This window comes from Poromitra crassiceps (genome assembly GCF_964638095.1).
Source record: "Poromitra crassiceps genome assembly, chromosome: 5".
In the NCBI taxonomy this organism is placed as follows: domain Eukaryota; kingdom Metazoa; phylum Chordata; class Actinopteri; order Beryciformes; family Melamphaidae; genus Poromitra; species Poromitra crassiceps.
The window spans coordinates 11,958,359-11,979,714 of NC_139642.1; the positions used below are offsets into that span (position 1 = coordinate 11,958,359).

The 21,356-nt window shown below is 47.5% G+C and overlaps 1 protein-coding gene across 1 annotated transcript in view; it reads right to left on the reverse strand.

Moving 5' to 3' along the window:
* Positions 1-922: 922 nt before the first annotated feature.
* The window catches only part of alp3 (alkaline phosphatase 3), a gene marked incomplete at its 3' end in the record, with an annotated part of 30,019 nt that continues 9,585 nt past the window's right edge, over positions 923-21,356 (reverse strand). Inside the window, exons 6-10 of the mRNA XM_083636510.1 lie at positions 20,062-20,131; positions 16,361-16,495; positions 13,634-13,825; positions 3,375-3,491; positions 923-1,326 (exon numbers count right to left, since the gene is read on the reverse strand). Of these exons, the coding sequence (XP_083492636.1) occupies positions 923-1,326; positions 3,375-3,491; positions 13,634-13,825; positions 16,361-16,495; positions 20,062-20,131 (918 nt within the window). The remainder of the gene's footprint in view (positions 1,327-3,374; positions 3,492-13,633; positions 13,826-16,360; positions 16,496-20,061; positions 20,132-21,356) is intronic.

Consider the following 21,356-nt stretch of genomic DNA (forward strand, 5'->3'; position numbering starts at 1 on the left):
GTGGTCTTTAACGTAACGACAGTCTGATATTGAAATAGGTAGCTGACATGTAAGAGTGAAGGGGGGGGGGGACCGTGGGATTGGCGGAACGGTAGCTTCCTCGTCTCAACTTATAGACCCTTTTCACGGGGGCCATTTTGTGTCGAAAAAGGCAGGGTAAATGCAGGTGCAAGTAAAACACTAATGAGGGTTTCCAACTTCCACGATCGGCACAAAATGGCCCCCGTGAAAAGGACCCATTTTGAACCCTAACTCAAGCCATAACTCTAACCTTAAGTTGTTTTAGATGCCTAAACATAACCGTCGATTAAACATAACCTCGTCTGAGTGATGTTTTGAAATGAACTGACACAAGGTGCCTCACCTGCAGTCCACGTTTTTCTCCTATATGCTGTTTTGGGAGTCATTGGGAATCAACTCGTTTTGTCGTTTCAGTATGAGGATGTGTTGAGATCTTAAGAGACAGGATAAGCAGGTTCAAGGCCCTGGATCAGCAAATAACCCCCTGCTGAGGTGTCCATGAGCAAGTCACTGAATCCATACTAGCTCCAGGCGTGCTGCTGGACGACAGAGCACTCAATAGGATCCATAGAGGTAAGGAGGCAAGGCACAGGTTTATTTCTCTGGCACATTTCAGCAATAAGGCAATTCAAAGGGCTTTACACAAAACATGAAACGCATCGAGACAAAGTGAAAGAGATCAAATTCATATAAAAAAAACAACCTAAATTGATTTAGCAAAATAGAAAGATATTTTTACCCTACAAAGGAAACACTCCTTGGTATTGAATAGTAGTCACTCTCACACTGGTGACACTCAACCAGTTAACCTCTCAAAAGAGAATCACAACTTAAAAGACCTTTTGTCGGCATCACCGGACAAAGATATGTATATCAAAAATAATAATTATGTAGACGAGCATCACATCATCATCATCACCAATGCCAGCAGTGCACTCAGGAGGGCTCCCGACAGCGAAGCAAGTCCCCCGGCATTGAAAGCGGGAGCCCGGTTGTTATCGGTGCTGGTGACCACTGGCGGAGGTGGTGGACTACTCTGCGGAGGTGGTGGACTACTCTGTGGAGGTGGTGGACTACTCTGTGGAGGTGGTGGACTACTCTGCGGAGGTGGTGGACGCCCCTCGCAGTGCCTGAGGTCCGCGCCCACGCAGGCGGCGTAGCCCATGGCATGGGCGATGTAGCTCTGCTCGTGGACACCCTGGAAGAGGTGGGCCATCGGCCCCCGGGCGAGCACCGGCACGTCCTCCCCGCCGTGGGTGTCCTTCTCCATGGGCACCGCAGCTTGCTGGATGTAGTCTTTGGTTTCTGACACAGAGACAGAGAACAGTATTTGACTTTGATCTCAATTGTGACATTCCACCAAAAATCATCCCTGTCTCTGCAGTAGAGCTGGCTCCAGTGCTCAACACCAACACTTTAGCAAGCATAAGGTTAAAGCAATATTCCACTTAGGTTTAATATGGACGTTATTTGGCACTTGACCACCGTAAACTAATCACCAGCTGGATGAGTCAGAATTTGACTTCCAGTTAATTTGAATGAGAACATATGGAGGCATGTATCCCTCCACTATGTTCTCATCTAGCAATAAAAATCCTATTTGAAATACGATCAAGCGTCAGTTGAAAATCCCAGTAGTCGGATCTGTCGTTGAATCTGTTCGCAAGCGTGTTAAATGTCCGTTTTCAGGCGGTTTTCTTGGCTCATTCAAATTAATTGGAAGTAAAAAATTTGAATGTTACAAACTCGCCCAGCTGCTTCCAATTTAGGTGATTGTCTTGGGTCAAGTGCAAAATAACCCCCATGTTAAAATTAAGTGGAATATTGCTTCATAAGTATGAAGACTGACTTGAGTCAGAGAGAGAATTCCGGTGGAAGACTATAATCAGGTTCTTTAGGACACCACATATAACAGCTAAGATAAATCCAGCCATATCTAGTAACTGCTGGAGAAATTGTGGGGCACAGGTGGGCAACTATCTCCATACATTCTGGTCATGCTCAAAATTGAAAAATTACTGGAATGACATATTTCAATCTGTCGGAGAAATAATGCATCTTGACATCCCACAAGACCCAAGACTTGCTATGTTAGGGATGACAATAGATGGGATAGAAGGAAGAAATCAGAACTATCTTCTTCAAATCTTGTTTACAGTAGCAGTGAAATGTATTACTTTGAACTGGTTAAAGCCTGACCCTCCTACTTATAATTTCTGGTTACAAAAATTAGGGGATGTGTATAAAATGGAGCAAATAACATACTCACTGAGACTTCAAAACCACACATTTACTAAAAGATGGGGTCCCATGATGATGCTATTAAGGTAATAAGATAATATCATACCTCACCTCGGTCAGGGTTTTGTCTGTTTTGTTTTGTTTTGTATTTTTATTTTCATTTTGGCATTTGTCTGTTTTGGTCTTTTATTTTTATTTTTTTATTTTTTTCTTTCTTTTTTATTTTATGAGATGGACATCATTGTGTAATCCATGTATGTACTGATGAGAAGAACGTAACATATCATCCTCAAATTGTACGAAACTAAAGTGGATGATTAATGTGCCCATCACTGTTTAACTTATTTGCTGTCTATGTTACTGTGTCTGAATTGCTGTAATAAAAAAAAAGTAAAAAAAAAAAAGACTGACTTGAGTAAAGTTGTTATGGCCAATACGCCTAGATTCATACATGTTTTAATTGAAATTTCATTGACTCAATATAATGTAGCCAGGCTTATTTTTGGGACAATTTCAGCTAGGCAGCCAGGTATTCATATGCTGTGCAGTGATTCTTAGCTGTACACAATACACAGTCTATCAGGCATCCCCAGGGGCGCTCCAACCAGTTTCAAGGCTCAGTGAATGGAAGTGAAAAAATATGACATTAGTTATTGCATTAGTTATCAAAAGGAGATATCATAGAATAGCCTAAATGTGTGTGATTTGGTGAAAGAGACAGTTTAGAGATACAGTAGTTTGGAGAATTTTACAGGTTTTCCCATTTTCCATAGGCATCCAGGAATTGAAGGAGGGGGAGACTCCCTTTTCCGAGCTTTGTCTACGGGGAGGCCCACAGTCTCGGATTTTGAAAACCCCTGGCGTATATCATTTAAGATGACTTTACCATTTAGCTTTAGAGCTACTACGAGTGACGAGTGACAGCTACTATCACTCAAGATAGTGGATTCCAAAATGTTAACATGGAGTCAACTATCCAAAGTGTGTATGGAGCCTACTACCACTCAACATAATATTAACGCTAGCTGTCTGTGTTCTCCTCACTTGACGGTAAGTTGACAAATGGAACAATCTGTAAAAACCTCCAAAAAGCAGCAATAGCTGGGTCTTACTTGTGTCCACATTGCGGATGTCAGGACGTTTGCCGTTGACGATTTTGTGTCCAGGTCCGTTGCCGTACACCAGCGTGGTGTAAGGCAGCATGTCTGTGCCCCACAGTGGAGATTTACCTGCAAACACACACAGCAATACAAGCATGTCTGTGCCCCACAGTGGAGATTTACCTGCAAACACACAGCAATACAAGCATACACTGTCACTTTGCCTTTTTCATTCCACCTTGTCTCACACACACACCATCTCTATCTCCAAACGCACACACACACATTCTCTCTTTTAATAGGCTACACACTAACACACTCATACACTTTGAGGCCATTTACACCTGGCGTTAACATGCATTTTCTGCAATCTGATTGCAATCAGATTGTATTTTATCACTTTAGCCTGATTCCATTTACACCTGGCGTCGTTAACATGCATTTTCTGCAATCTGATTGCAATCTGATGGCAGAAATGGGTGTCCTCTCAATCCGCATAAAGTTGCTGTATCCAGATTGAGAGGACACATTGCATTTACACTTGTGTTCAATGTGTACACAATGCATCCCTGACCATGCTGTGGTACTCCCGGGGTGTCCCAAACAAACAGGCCATGCTGTGGTACTCCCCAGGTGTCTCAAACAAACAGGCCATGCTGTGGTACTCCCCGGGTGTCCCAAACACACAGGTCATGCTGCAGTACTCCCCAGGTGTCCCAAACACACAGGTCATGCTGCAGTACTCCCCAGGTGTCTCAAACAAACAGGCCATGCTGTGGTACTCCCCGGGTGTCCTAAACAAACAGGCCATGCTGTGGTACTCCCCGGGTGTCCTAAACAAACAGGCCATGCTGTGGTACTCCCCAGGTGTCCCAAACAAACAGGCCATGCTGCGGTACTCCCCGGGTGTTCCAAACACACAGGCCATGATGTGGTACTCCCCGGGTGTTCCAAACACACAGGCCATGCTGTGGTACTCCCCGGGTGTCCCAAACACACAGGCCATGATGTGGTACTCCCCGGGTGTTCCAAACACACAGGCCATGATGTGGTACTCCCCGGGTGTCCCAAACACACAGGCCATGCTGCGGTACTCCCCAGGTGTCTCAAACAAACAAACAGGCCATGCTGTGGTACTCCCCAGGTGTCCCAAACAAACAGGTCATGCTGTGGTACTCCCCAGGTGTCTCAAACAAACAAACAGGCCATGCTGCAGTACTCCCCAGGTGTCCCAAACACACAGGCCATGCTGTGGTACTCCCCGGGTGTCTCAAACAAACAAACAGGCCATGCTGTGGTACTCCCCGGGTGTCCCAAACAAACAAACAGGCCATGCTGTGGTACTCCCCAGGTGTCCCAAACAAACAGGTCATGCTGTGGTACTCCCCGGGTGTCTCAAACAAACAAACAGGCCATGCTGTGGTACTCCCCAGGTGTCTCAAACAAACAAACAGGCCATGCTGTGGTACTCCCCGGGTGTCTCAAACAAACAAACAGGCCATGCTGCGGTACTCCCCGGGTGTCCCAAACACACAGGCCATGCTGTGGTACTCCCCGGGTGTCTCAAACAAACAAACAGGCCATGCTGTGGTACTCCCCAGGTGTCTCAAACAAACAAACAGGTCATGCTGTGGTACTCCCCGGGTGTCTCAAACAAACAAACAGGCCATGCTGTGGTACTCCCCGGGTGTCTCAAACAAACAAACAGGTCATGCTGTGGTACTCCCCGGGTGTCCCAAACAAACAGGCCATGCTGCGGTACTCCCCGGGTGTCCCAAACACACAGGCCATGCTGTGGTACTCCCCGGGTGTCTCAAACAAACAAACAGGCCATGCTGTGGTACTCCCCGGGTGTCTCAAACAAACAAACAGGCCATGCTGTGGTGAGGGGGCGCCGCTGTGTCCCGGCCTGGCCTTCCCTCCCACGCCTTATGTGGGCGGGGGCCGGGTCGGGGGGCATCGGTGCTCTTCATCACTGGTCGAGGGCTGCCGGTTGGTTTAGAACAGCTTAGGTAGGCGATAGATTAGCTACAGCCTAAGGCTGACCTGTTATAGTGTTCAGGCTAAAATCAGACTAGAGCAGAGTAGGACAGGCCAGATTAGGCTGTAGATTAGCTAGATACTATGTCCCAGTTAGCTCTGGTTAATGCTTAGAGTAGTCAGTTGTCTGATCTTCTCCCCCCCCCCTCTCTCTTTCCCCCTTCCCCCGCTTCTTCCCTTCTTCCCCATTCCTGTTCTCCTCTCTTTCCATGCTCTTTCCTCCCCCACATCCCACCGCCCCCCTCCCTTCTCCTGCTCTCTCCTCCTTCTCCCCCCCTCTGCTCCTTCTCCTCTTCTCCCCTATTTTCCTGAATCCCTGCCACTTCCTGCTCTCCCCTCTCTCACATTCCCCCTGCTCTCCTTCCCCTGCACCCTCCCACCTCTCCTTCTCTGCCTCTCTCCTCCTCTCTGTCCTCTCCCCTCTCTCACATTCCCCCTGCTCTCCTTCCCCTGCACCCTCCCACCTCTCCTTCTCTGTTCTCTCCTCCTCCACATTTCCCATTTTCTCCCCACCCTCGCCCTAATCCGGGCCCGTATCCTACTCCCTCCCTCCACCCTAGACCCTACCTCTACTCTGCCTCCCCTGTACCCTTCCACCTCTCCTTCTCTGTTCTCTCCTCCTCTCTGTCCTCTCCCCTCTCTCACATTCCCGCTGCTCTCCCTCCCCTGCACCCTCCCACCTCTCCTTCTCTGTTCTCTCCTCCTCCACATTTCCCATTTCTCCCCACCCTCGCCCTAATCCGGGCCCGTATCCTACTCCCTCCCCTCCCCCAACCCTAGACCCTACCTCTACCCTGGCTCTCCCTCCCCTGCACCCTCATCTCTCCTCCTCTGTTCTCTCCTCCTCCACATTTCCTATTTTCTCCCCACCTCCCCCCTCTCCTCCCTCACATCCCCCCGCTCTTCCTCCCTCCTCCACTCTCCTGCTTTCTCCTCTTCCCTGTGTTCTTCCCCTTCCCCCTTTCCCCCACTACTCTAAAGCATAGTACCGTAAATTCTGGACTATAAGCCGCAGCTTTTTCCCCGTTTTTTGGCCTTTTTTGGCCCCTGCGGCTTATCTATGGATTAAAAAAAAAAAAAAAAAAAAAAAAAAAAAAAATCTCTCTTTTTTAGCACTCTTTCTAACTATAAATCCACTTCTGTTTTAATTTCCTCTCTTGCCCTCTTTTCACCACACCACGGACACTGTGTGCACTGTAAAAAAAAACACAGGTGGTGTTGTGTTATGTTGTTTTGTTGAAATGTTAATAAATGGGAGCTTCCTCAAACAGCCATCTCTTTCCCGACAATCCCCTCTGTGCATGAACCCTTACATATGGTAATTAAACATTAAAACACAAAAAAAAAAAAAAAAAAAAAAAAACATTAAAACACCCGCAGCTTATAGTCCGGTGCGGCTTATATATGTAACAAACAGGCAATTTTGCAGGTGCGGCTTATACTCCGGTGCGCCTTATAGTGCGGAATTTACGGTACACATTTTACTCCAAAGCATGGCACCCACTCTATCCTCTCCAATATTCCGCCACTATTTAAAGTATGGCATAGCATGGCAATATTCCGCCACTATTTAAAGCATGGCACCCATGCTCTTAGTATTTCGCCACTATTCAAAGCATGGCACCCACTCTTCCCTAAAGCAAGGCACCCATAAGCTCTATATGTGAACATGTGCTTATCTGGCAAAAGGACTCATTACTAAAGGCTTGCAGCCAATTAAATTAGGCATAGTTTGGTTGCTTAGAAATTGACATATGTCCGTTTGCAAGATGTGCGTCTATATTTCTCATTCTCTCCCCACCTCCTCCCTCCCCCTGCTCTCTTCTCCCCCACACCCCTCCCCCTTCCCCTCTCCTGCTCTCTCGCTCCTTCCCCACCTCCTATACCCTCCAACATCTCCCATTCCCTCCCCACCCCATTTCTCTCCCCACCCCATCACTCTCTCACATTCCCCCTGCTCTTCCCCCTTCTCCTGCTCTCTCCTCTGCTCTCTCTTCATTTCTATATTTTCTATATTATCAACTGTTCAAATGTTATCTTTATTCTGTATATTCTTGTTACTGTGTGTTAGCTAGAATCAGCTAGACATACTTAGTGTGAAGCCCTCTGAGACATGCTTGTGAATTAGGGCTATATAAATAAACTTGACTTGACTTGACTTGTCCCAAACAAACAGGCCATGCTGCGGTACTCCCCGGGTGTCTCAAACAAACAGGTCATGCTGTGGTACTCCCCGGGTGTCTCAAACAAACAGGTCATGCTGTGGTACTCCCCGGGTGTCTCAAACAAACAGGTCATGCTGTGGTACTCCCCAGGTGTCTCAAACAAACAGGTCATGCTGTGGTACTCCCCGGGTGTCTCAAACAAACAGGCCATGCTGTGGTACTCCCCGGGTGTCTCAAACAAACAAACAGGCCATGCTGCAGTACTCCCCAGGTGTCCTAAACAAACAGGCCATGCTGTGGTACTCCCCAGGTGTCTCAAACAAACTGGCCATGCTGTGGTACTCCCCAGGTGTCCCAAACACACAGGTCATGCTGTGGTACTCCCCGGGTGTCCCAAACAAACAGGCCATGCTGTGGTACTCCCCGGGTGTCCCAAACAAACAGGCCATGCTGTGGTACTCCCCGGGTGGCCCAAACACACAGGCCATGCTGTGGTACTCCCCAGGTGTCCCAAACAAACAGGTCATGCTGTGGTACTCCCCAGGTGTCCCAAACAAACAGGCCATGCTGTGGTACTCCCCAGGTGTCCCAAACAAACAGGCCATGCTGTGGTACTCCCCAGGTGTCCCAAACACACAGGTCATGCTGCGGTACTCCCCAGGTGTCCCAAACACACAGGTCATGCTGCGGTACTCCCCAGGTGTCCCAAACAAACAGGTCATGCTGTGGTACTCCCCAGGTGTCCCAAACAAACAGGTCATGCTGCAGTACTCCCCAGGTGTCCTAAACAAACAGGTCATGCTGTGGTACTCCCCGGGTGTCCCAAACACACAGGTCATGCTGCAGTACTCCCCAGGTGTCCTAAACAAACAGGTCATGCTGTGGTACTCCCCGGGTGTCCCAAACAAACAGGCCATGCTGTGGTACTCCCCGGGTGTCCCAAACAAACAGGCCATGCTGTGGTACTCCCCAGGTGTCTCAAACAAACAGGTCATGCTGTGGTACTCCCCGGGTGTCTCAAACAAACAGGCCATGCTGTGGTACTCCCCAGGTGTCTCAAACAAACAGGCCATGCTGCAGTACTCCCCAGGTGTCTCAAACACACAGGCCATGCTGTGGTACTCCCCAGGTGTCCTAAACAAACAGGCCATGCTGTGGTACTCCCCAGGTGTCTCAAACAAACAGGTCATGCTGTGGTACTCCCTGGGTGTCCCAAACAAACAGGTCATGCTGCAGTACTCCCCAGGTGTCTCAAACACACAGGCCATGCTGCAGTACTCCCCAGGTGTCCTAAACAAACAGGTCATGCTGTGGTACTCCCCAGGTGTCTCAAACAAACAGGTCATGCTGTGGTACTCCCCAGGTGTCTCAAACAAACAGGCCATGCTGTGGTACTCCCCAGGTGTCCCAAACACACAGGCCATGCTGTGGTACTCCCCAGGTGTCTCAAACACACAGGCCATGCTGCAGTACTCCCCAGGTGTCCTAAACAAACAGGTCATGCTGTGGTACTCCCCAGGTGTCCCAAACACACAGGCCATGCTGTGGTACTCCCCAGGTGTCCCAAACAAACAGGCCATGCTGTGGTACTCCCCGGGTGTCTCAAACAAACAAACAGGCCATGCTGTGGTACTCCCCGGGTGTCTCAAACAAACAGGTCATGCTGCGGTACTCCCCAGGTGTCTCAAACAAACAGGCCATGCTGTGGTACTCCCCGGGTGTCCCAAACAAACAGGCCATGCTGTGGTACTCCCCAGGTGTCCCAAACACACAGGCCATGCTGTGGTACTCCCCAGGTGTCCCAAACAAACAGGCCATGCTGCAGTACTCCCCAGGTGTCCCAAACAAACAGGCCATGCTGTGGTACTCCCCGGGTGTCTCAAACAAACAAACAGGCCATGCTGTGGTACTCCCCGGGTGTCTCAAACAAACAGGTCATGCTGCGGTACTCCCCAGGTGTCTCAAACAAACAGGCCATGCTGTGGTACTCCCCGGGTGTCCCAAACAAACAGGCCATGCTGTGGTACTCCCCAGGTGTCCCAAACACACAGGCCATGCTGTGGTACTCCCCAGGTGTCCCAAACAAACAGGCCATGCTGTGGTACTCCCCGGGTGTCTCAAACAAACAAACAGGCCATGCTGTGGTACTCCCCGGGTGTCTCAAACAAACAGGTCATGCTGCGGTACTCCCCAGGTGTCTCAAACAAACAGGCCATGCTGTGGTACTCCCCGGGTGTCCCAAACAAACAGGCCATGCTGTGGTACTCCCCGGGTGTCCCAAACAAACAGGTCATGCTGTGGTACTCCCCAGGTGTCCTAAACAAACAGGTCATGCTGTGGTACTCCCCGGGTGTCCCAAACAAACAGGTCATGCTGTGGTACTCCCCAGGTGTCCTAAACAAACAGGCCATGGTGCTGTATTTCACGACTCCACGGAAATGTAAAATATGAACATTTCTGAACAAAAATACGTTGCATATCATGTTTCTAGATAGGTGAATATTAACGTTATACACGTCCTAGAGTCTCATGACATGTAACGTTTAATCTTCACGTCTAACGTCTGTTTCATGTTGAAGTGCATCGCTGGCACCTCAGGGAGTGAAGCAGTGGGATTGTGGCATTGGGGGACCTGTAGCGCCCCCATCTTCCAAGTGAGAAAGTGCCAGTTTGACTCCCGAGCGACTTCGAGGCACGTCGTGTTTCTACTGTTGGTTTGAACCCCAACCCAAACCATAACCCTAACCTTAACCAAGTTGCTTTATTTGCCTAAACATAACCAAAGTTGCCTATGTTTTGTTTAAAGTTTATGTTGAGATTGTATCCTCTGCCTTTCAGACATGTAAAGTGCCAACGCCTAATTTTATTTGCCTGGCCCGAGCCTGGTCATTGGTTTGAAAGTGGTATTACTCATTCTCGTCCACACACGCACGCACGCACACGCACGCACGCACACGCACACACACACACACACGCGCGCACACGCACGCGCACGCGCACGCGCACGCGCACACACACACACACACACACACACACACACACACACACACACACACACACACACACACACAGGAGGTCTCAGTGTTTCAGATGAGGCATTAGCCCAGTGAGTCTCCTGCTGATGAAGAGCTCAGAGTTTCACCAGCGCATTAATCACTGCTGCACCGCTGGGAGGAGGAGGAGGAGGAGGAGGGTAAATCACTGCTGCACCACTGAGAGGAGGAGGAGGAGGAGGAGGAGGAGGAGGAGGAGGAGGAGGAGGAGGAGGAGGAGGAGGAGGAGGAGGAGGAAGAGGAGGAGGAGGAGGAGGAGGGTAAATCACTGCTGCACCGCTGGGAGGAGGAGGAGGAGGAGTAAGAGGAGGAGGAAGAGGAGGGTAAATCACTGCTGCACCACTGAGAGGAGGAGGAGGAGGAGGAAGAGGAAGAGGAGTAAGAGGAGGAGGAGGAGGAGGAGGAGGAGGAAGAGGAGGAGGAGGAGGAGGAGGAAGAGGAGGGTAAATCACTGCTGCACCACTGAGAGGAGGAGGAGGAGGAGGAGTAAGAGGAGGAGGAGGAGGAGGGAGAGGAAGAGGAGGAGGAGGGAGAGGAAGAGGAGGAGGAGGGAGAGGAAGAGGAGGGGGGTAAATAAGGATGAGGATGGAGGGAAAGGAGAGAGAGTGGAGAGGTGGGGCTGCTAACAAATAACACAACAGTACGATTGATGTGGGCCTTTGTAGGTCGATACTGAGATATTTCTGGATTGAATCTTTGAATGTCATGCCAAACAAATTCAATTCCCCAAAAATACAAGTATTCAGTGTTTCACACAGGATGTTATTCTTGGGACACTAAAACCCTCCATTGAAACCCATAATAATGTTCTCATTATGCCTCAATATGTCACTTTGTTCACTTAATATAACAGCTTTGAAATCATTTTGATGGTACACTGACTTCTAATGGCACCTCTATCATTCCCACTCTGCGCCTTGAACGTCTGTTACTGCACCATGTCACTTCGAGGCTCCGCTCCGGAGCATGTCAAGTTGCCTGGTTGTAACTTCATTTCCTGCTGCATCTCCTTCAAACTAAAAGCTTTCCACTGAGAAACTAATGGGGCACCTTTATTACGAGGGACGTATAGGAAGTGAAATGTGTTTATCGCTTGCTAGCTTGATTAGTGGCACAATTGTTTCAATAAAACAAGTGGAGACAACATTTGGGTATATTTGGCTATCCACCCCCCCCCCCCCAGTGAATCAGTTATAAACCCTGCAGAAAGGTTAGCAAAGTAGAGTACGAGCAGAAACAGTCAAATAAGGCTGATATCTGAAGGGACAAAGAGGAGATTGCAGCATTTACTAGCATCTGTAATTACCACTTGTGGCAGCAGAGGCCGCTGTTGCTGCTGTTCAGCAGAAAGTTGCACGTTAGGGCTTTAATTGTCTTTTATAAAATACAATTCAATTTCGTAGACTAGCTGCGGTCGACATGTCAAAGGTGACACTGACATCCGGGCCTAACCCTGGACGACGCCTTCTTTCCCTCCGTGTGATGAGTTCATCTCAGGTCTCCAGCCTCCAGAGGAGAGGAGGCGATGGAGAAGCGAGAGAGCGGGGAGGAGGGGTAGAGGGAGGGGAGGCAGCTAGTGAAGTCGATAAAGGGGAAATCTAATTAAATTAAGAGGCGAGGAAGATTTCGAAAGTAATGCAGGGCGGGCAAACAGAGAGAGAGAGAGAGAGAGAGAGAGAGAGAGAGAGAGAGAGAGAGAGAGAGAGAGAGAGAGAGAGAGAGAGAGAAAGAGAGAGAAGGGCTGCTGGCTGTATGTGTTTACTGTAGTTGCAGGGGAGAGGAGGCAGAGGGAATGTGAAAGCGCTGCTGGCACTGGCAGCCTGGAGCAGAGAGGAAGCCAGATAACTGTGATGGGGTATAAAGAAATGTACCTGGAGTGGGTGGATGGATGGATGGAGGACAGGAGGAGTGGGAGATGGGGGAACTCTCCTGTCATGTGTGGAACAGGAGTAGGTGGATTCGAGCTCAGTTGGTACCAAATCAATGCAATACTTAAAAAAATGTGTCAGTGTCAGGACTTGCAAATTCACTACACCCTGTGCTATGGCAAAGTCCATGTCCGCCGAGAATTGCATCCCCACCATATTTTTGGTCTGTTTTGACTTAAAAACGGGGGATGAAAATCTCAGCGGGTACAAACCGCCGAGATTTGCATCCGCCTCCATAAAGCCAGGAGAGACCCCAGCCCTGGAGGTCACCTGTACCCAGATGTTAGGCACTAAAGTCGGCCCCATGAGCCAGGAGAGACCCTCAAGACTGGAGGTCACCTCGACGTGGATTTTAAGCATCAAAGATAGCCTCCGTGAGCCAGGACAGACCCCCCTTCCTGGCCTGGAGGTCACATCTACCCAGAAGATTGTATCATTTTTAAACACTACCTTGCATATATAAACCATCAGAATGTGCTCCTGCAAGGTGGGTTAGTTCATAGGCTTCTAAACGATCAGCTTGGAATATTGGTGCTGGATGCTCCCTGGTGTGATTTTTTGGTCTGGCAACTTTTACTTGCTATCTGTTTGACTGTTTATTGAGCCCATATTTAGCCCAATTAATCAATTAAAGGAAAGATAAAAGAAGGAAGGAGGAAGGAATTCACAGTTTCTAGTTTCTGACAGCTGCCTGTGAGAAACTCAATGATCCAATCTTAGGATGGGGAAAAAACGCGAAATACCTTTTTCACCGCAAGCATTTTGACATGTCACAGCAGGGTAAGCACATGTGTAATTAATAACATCCATTCCATTTAGTATGTACAATAGCAGGGCCTCGCCACTGGAACACCTAAAAAATAGTTGGGGGTTGCTCTACTACAAGAAAATCCAAACTTGAATGTAGTTGAACTACCATTAAGCTACTGCAAAATGTAGTTAAACTACTAGTTTAATTGCATGTAGTGAAACTCCCCAACACTATACAGGTGCCACACCTTGCCATATTCAACTGACAGCCACAAGTGAACATACTTCGGGAATTCAAGGCGGAATTCGAGGCATAGAGGAAGGTTTTTAATTACCCAGAATGCTTTGCCCTCTAAAGGGGTATCCGTGGATGCTAAACGGGTGGGAGTGGTCGGCCATGACGATGGTGAGTGTTTCCTCCTCGTTGGTGAGTTCCAGGCCCTTGGCTATGGCGTTGTCGAAGGTCACCGTCTCGTACAGCGACATGGACGCTCTGCCAACGTGGTGAGCCTGGTCAATACGCCCACCTGACCCAGAGAGGGAGGAGATAAGGACCAATGCATCAACGGGTTAAGGCATGGAGAACCAGTTCCAATTTGGAATTGGTCCTCCAAAATTCTGATTCCAAAGGAATCGAAAATGGCTTATTGATTCCTAAACTAATTTTGTGTGCAGATCCGAGTTCCCATCCGAACATATTAAGTTAAAAATGATAAACTATTGATGTTTACAAAAGTTCATAATAAATGACAATCAATGTTACGATAATATGAATATAACTTGTGTAATCTGTGACATAAGCATGTGACCTGTTTTGACGCCACTCCTCAAAGAATCGGAATTGAGAATCATTTAGTCTCGTTGAGAAGAGACTCAACAAGTCAGTCCCACATTCCAGCAGTGAAACAGCAACATACTGTACACCGTCACCAATGTCATGGGAAATATGAGATATCATTGCTTTTAACCCATTGATACCTGATGCAGCATTTGTGTGTGTATCTCTTTAAACCGCGTCACGCGGTTCGCGGTCTTAAAGGGATACACACACAAATGAGGGATATACACGCAAATGCTGCATCAGGTATCAATGGGTTAAATCATTTAGGGGGATAAAAAGGTGACAAAGTGCTTAGATAAAAAATTGCATAATAACAATCCGGACTTGCCAATATCAGAGTTTTAATAAAAACTAATCAGTCCTGGGATCTGATCTGGTACCAGAAAGATCGGATTTGAAATCAAGCAGAGATGTAAAGTAGCCTAGCATCAAATGTTCATGTGCAGCCTGAAATATAAATGTAGCCTAACTACTACATATATATTACATATATAATATATATATACATATATAAATGTAGTACTACTACAATGCATTTTCCTTCTCTTTGTTAGAGATGAGCATCCAACGAATCCATATAAATGAGTCTGAAATCTATGTCTTAATAATAAGAAAACAAATGGGTGTAAATAAATAAATGGGAATGAATGGGAGCCACTTTCTCGAGTAGTGAACCAAGGCCACATTTTTTTCAAGCTGATGCAAACATAAAAAAAAAACAGTCCACAGAATTTAGAAAAGCACACCTTTGTGTTTTTAACTCGTATGACTTTCTTCATGCCTCCGCCCCCCTCCGTGAGCCCCCCCCCACCCCCACCCCCCGCCCCCGCTTGAGCCCCGCCCCCTCCGTGAGCCCCGCCTCTTGCCCCCCCCCCCCCCCTCCCTCCGTGAACTCCACCCCCAAAGTGAAGTAGACTTGGGTTAATAAGTTGTGTCCCGGTGTTGAGCTGCCGGTGATTGGGGGCGCCATATGCCTGCTTTCTATTTATACACGATACTGTTGTTTTAAAGCTATTGTGAAGAGACAGTAGAGAGGCACCACGGAGTCCCCGGGCGGCTGCCTCAGATTATAGGGGAGATGGATGAGGGGGCCGCGGAGCCGGCGCTGCTGTGGAAGCACAAACACGTCAGCCGACCGCACACACACCTCTCTCTCGCCCACACTGCGGCAAAGCGTTTGAGCTGTGTGCAGAAGCAATGTCAACTCCCTGCATGTGCTGCAGGCACACACTGTTCTCTAACTCCGTGTAGGAAGACGAGGCTCGCCTCAAACTAACCCAGTTCACCGTTGTATGAGTGCACAAACATATAATTGGCACCTCGACAATTTCAACAAATCAAATTCATTATTGTACGGGTGTCTGGGTAGTGTTGCTGCAGCGAGGGGGATTCTCTGCCTACCAACGCCAGAGTCGCAGGTTCGAGCCCCCGCGTCGCCTCCGGCTTGGTCGGGCGTCCGTACAGGCACAAATTGGCCGTGTCTGCGGGTGGGAAGCCGGATTAGGGGTATGTGTCCTGGTCGCTGCACTAGTGCCTCCTCTGATCGGTCGGGGTGCCTGTTCCAGGAAGAGGGGGACTGGGAGGAATAGTTTAGTTTTGTTTATTAGGATACCCATTAGCTGCAGAAAATGCTACTGGACAGCTAACCTCCCACGCTCGACATCCTGCCAGTGAAACTCCTCGCTGTCAGGTGAAAAGAAGTGGCTGGCGACTGCACATGTATCAGAGGAAGCATATGGCAGTCTACAACCAGGACAGCAGGGGGAATTGGCCAAGTACAAAAGAGCTTAACAGTCACGTGACATCTCTTGCCCCGGAAGTGAGTTTCCCATTCATTTTCTCCATAGACATTTAGAAAAATCCTTATAACGAGCTTTAAGGCTGGAACCAAGCCAACCCATGGAGGGGGGGGATTCAAATTTTCGATTTCCCCCCCCCCCCCCCTGTCTTTATTTCTTGTTTTTGCTCCAACTGAAATGTTTTATGGTCACTCATGATTCAGTAGGTCACAGGTTGGCTTGGTTCCATCCTTAACACTCGTTATACAGGTATAAGGATTCTTCTAAATGTGTATGGAGAAAATGAATGAAGAAAATGAAGAGATGTCACGTGAGTGTTCAGCTCTATTGGGGAGAAAGGGGGGGGGGGGGGTTGAGTGACAGATGAGGTGATGATGGGGAACGTGAGGGGGAACAGGGTCGGATGGAGATTTTGTCCTCACCCTCCACCAGCAGGAAGAAGCCCCTGGGGTTTTTGCGGAGGATGTGGATGGCCTTCTCCGTGGTCTCCACAATGGACGGGTCCATGCCTGGGTCTCTCTCCGCTTCGAAGCGCAGATCGCCAGGCTCAAACAGAGCTGAGGGAAGGAGAGAGACAGCAGGTAAAGGAGCTCCATAGACAAGATGTTTAGGTCGAAGATACCCCTGGCTTATCAGTCTAATATTGATTGCTCAATGCTGGACTCACCACAGATGTTTGGACCTGTTCAGCACCTCTAATCCACCACACACTAAGACGACATTCAACCACAACCTGCTCATATAGACCGTACACCAATATGGACCGAGTCACTGTGACATCACCCATAGTTTGGTGTTTTGGCTGCTGCCATCTTTGTTTTCACAGACCGGGGGTTTCCCGCAGAACGGCAGCTCCGCCTGCTATTGGTCCGTGATTGGCTCAAACCTGTTTAATCCTGTTGTAAACTCAAACCTGTTTAATCCTGTTGTAAACTCAAACCTGTTTAATCCTGTTGTAAACTCAAACCTGTTTAATCCTGTTGTAAACTCAAACATGTTTAATCCTGTTGTAAACTCAACCCTGTTTAATCCTGTTGTAAACTCGGGCATTTTAACATGGGGGTGAATGGGGAACGACTCCCTTTTTGGAGCCAGCCTCAAGTGGCCATTCAAGGAACTACAGCTTTTATCATTTCCACTTCCATATAGGGTTCATCTGTCCAAGGCCAAGTTTGCCACCTGAATATGCTGTCACGTTTGTTTTCTCAGCTAGAATCATGACTTGTGATCAGGCCGTAATTAAGAAAGCCTAGTTATGGACCTGGATATCTCTCTCTCACTCTCACTCTCTCACTCTTTCTCCCTCCCAATTCAATTCAAGTAGCTTTATTGACAGGACGTACATTTGCACATTGACAAATCATAAATTCAAACATAAATGAGATAGAAATAAAGTCAACTAGAAGTGCACTCAGAGAGTGCAGACTTCCGCCAAGGCCAATACTCCACTCCACCCTCGAACCCCAACTCTCTATGACCTTCCTATCCCTACGACCTTCCTATCCCTATGACCTTCCTATCTCTATGACCTTCCTATCCCTATGACCTTCCTATCTCTATGACCTTCCTATCCTTATGACCTTCCTATCCCTACAACCTTCCTATCCCTATGACCTTCCTATCCCTACGACCTTCCTATCCCTACGACCTTCCTATCCCTATGACCTTCCTATCCTTATGACCTTCCTATTCCTACAACCTTCCTATCCCTACGACCTTCCTATCTCTATGACCTTCCTATCCCTACGACCTTCCTATCCTTATGACCTTCCTATCTCTACAACCTTCCTATCCCTACGACCTTCCTATCCTTATGACCTTCCTATCCCTACAACCTTCCTATCCCTATGACCTTCCTATCCCTACAACCTTCCTATCCCTATGACCTTCCTATCCCTATGACCTTCCAATCCCTACGACCTTCCTATCCCTATGACCTTCCTATCCCTATGACCTTCCTATCCCTATGACCTTCCTATCCTTATGACCTTCCTATCCCTATGACCTTCCTATCCCTATGACCTTCCTATCCCTACGACCTTCCTATCCCTATGACCTTCCTATCTCTATGACCTTCCTATCCCTATGACCTTCCTATCCCTATGACCTTCCTATCCTTATGACCTTCCTATCCCTATGACCTTCCTATCCCTACGACCTTCCTATCCCTACGACCTCCCTATCCCTATGACCTTCCTATCCCTACGACCTTCCTATCCCTACGACCTTCCTATCCCTATGACCTTCCTATCCCTACGACCTTCCTATCCCTACGACCTTCCTATCCCTACGACCTTCCTATCCCTACGACCTTCCTATCCTTATGACCTTCCTATCCCTATGACCTTCCTATCCCTACAACCTTCCTATCCCTACGACCTTCCTATCCCTACGACCTTCCTATCCCTACGACCTTCCTATCCCTATGACCTTCCTATCCCTATGACCTTCCTATCCCTATGACCTTCCTATCCTTATGACCTTCCTATCCCTACGACCTTCCTATCCCTATGACCTTCCTATCCATAGCTACAGCCTGTTTTCCCCAGCTGCACCGCCTTCCTTGACCCCCCCCCCCCCCCCCCCCCACATCCCCTAGCCGCTCCCCTGACCCACCCCTCGAACCCCGACTCTACAACCTTCCTATCCACCCCTTTTCCCTAGCCCCGTATCATATTGGATTGGTGCCAAAACGTAATGGGTTCTTCCTTGGCCCGAGCTACACTCTCCCAGCAAGTCTCATGGAAATCGACCCAGTAGTTTTGGTATTAATTATATGGATTCATCAGATAGAATATTCCTGGACACGTTATCCAAGAATTAACAAGAAGTTAATGAGTTAACAAGAATGTTGGCAGTTGTTGGAGCATGTTTGACTGGTGTGCCATGGACTAAACATGTGGAATGTGACCAACAGTGTTGGGCAAGTTACTTTCAAAATGTAATATACTACATATTACTAGTAACTTTCATTTTAAAGTAATAAGTTACTTTATAATATTACTATTACTTTCTGTGTAGAGTAACTCGTTACTTATTACACTACTTTTGCATTACTTTTACCAAAACAACAGCAGCAGCAAAATGACGTCGCCGCCCCAGAACATCCCGAAAAATAATTTCAACCGCCTTGAAGTCAGTGTAAACCATCCAAAATTCTAAATGTTATTCTTTTCCTTTATTGTCATCTATAGTGGTTATTTGCATAAAAACACACAGTTTGATTAGGAAATGATTGTATCTTTTTTTAAATATGTGTAACTTAATTTGTAACTTGAGTTACTTGACAAAGTAACTGGTATAATATTACTGAAATCCTATAAGTAATAAGTTATATTACTGAGTTACTGCTAAAAGTAATATATTACATGTAATATGTTACTTTTGTAATGAGTTACCCCAAACACTGGTGACCAAACATCTCCAAACAAGGACAGACAGCCACATGGCACACCAAACAAACAGCTGTGTTTGTTCATCTTCGTTGCAGAATGTTTGAAGATATTGAGATATTTATTCATTTTGAACGTGAAATCACAGCTGCTAATTGATTTCATCAAGTTTGGGTAATGTCAGCAAAACTAGCTTTAGCTCATCGCTCCCTGGCCGCTAACATAACAGTTTTACACGCTGTTCGACTTCCGGGTCAAAGAACGTCAGCGCATGCGCTGATCGCCTCATCCAGTTCCAGTCCGACTGGCCTGTATACATGCAGGAGTAAATCGACTCCCAATTGCATTATCTGAGTGTGTTAGTCTGACTTTTATAACTTCCATTTCAGTCGAGCTAACATGTTTACATGCATTTCAAAAGTCTGGTTTTAGGCGGACTAACGCAATAATTCGATTTTTGTTCTAAGTGCATGTAAACGTACTGACTGTTGCCTACAAACCAGAACTGTGACAAAAGAGCCAAGCTGTGTGTGTTGCTGTACTATGAAAACATGATGTAGGTCAGGTGGTTTGCAGGAGACCAAGGTCACTAGTATGTGGCTTGTCGTTGTTGTTGTTGTTGTTGTTGTTGTTGTTGTTGTTGACTTGGAGGGACTGACGGGAATGTTTGGCCTTCATTTACAAACCTCTGCTGAGAAGAAAAGCCAGAGAAAGCAGGAAAAACCACTCACCCATGAGGTAGTCCGTCGTGTCAGGGTCCACCGCGTCAAAATCCGTTCTGTTCCATACGTAGCGGGCTACCTGTGTAACACACACACACACACACACAGACGTGCGCGCACACACACACACGCACACACACACACGCACACACACACGCACACACACACACACACACACACACACACACACACACACACACACACGGAGAGTGTTATGAGTCACAGAAAGAGCTTTTTTCTGCATGAGTACAACTTTCTGTTGTACTCGACTGCACAAAGTTGACTCACCTACACTTGTATTGATCCCATTACGGTTGGGGAGTTCATGTGTGACCCTAGCTAGCTAGCTAGCTTTTAAACATCAATCTCTTATTGTCAAATTCATTGTGGAGCAAAAGTAACCATGATTTCTATGCTTTTTTTTTGGTCAGTAGTACCATCAAACTCTAGACTTTGAGTTATGAGCACACCGGTTCTTTTGTGCAAAATATCTTTAAAAAATACTGTAAAAATACTGTCAACAGATGAGAGACAGTTGAGACAAACGGCAGCCTCTATCTCACCCCACTGCATCGCTAGTGTTAAAGCTTCTCAAAATAAAATAAAATAAATGAATACATTTCCCAGAAACCCCATCGCTTCCTGACACTGCCCTCTTCGTATTCTTTGCTTCTTCGGTCAAAGTTTTGTCTTTGTTTTTACTGAAGATGACTTTCGCTCCTTCCGCCATCTGCCAGAAGCTCTAAAAGCTGAACTCTGTTTACACTGGAAGAACTGCACCTTCTTCCTGTTTTGTGCCATAAAGCAACTTCTTGTGCCGTAAAGCAATCCAGCAGATTTCCCGCCAAATCTGACCCAGTGACACACATTGTAAAATGCAGTGTAGGGGACCGTTAGAGGCTGCCAGTCTTCTCCTTGGCATCACTTTTTAATGCACAGGGTATGCTTCTTTATCATCTTTCATTAATGTGCAGGGTAGTCCAATAGACTGCCATATAACTCCCACAACATGCAGGGTAGTCCAATAGACTGCCATAGAACTCCCACAACATGCAGGGTAGTCCAATAGACTGCCATAGAACTCCCACAACATGCAGGGTAGTCCAATAGACTGCCATAGAACTCCCACAACATCTGAAATCGATGCCACGGGAGTAATGAAATCAGTCTTAGTGAGGGCATTGTAGTCAGTGGTGGGGGACGGCATAATAATATCCTTTGACGATGGAGACCGGCGTTTGATTCCCAGCATGTTCGAAGTCTACGTTTGTTGACACTGATTGGCTGAAGCAGTTGTCTGTCAA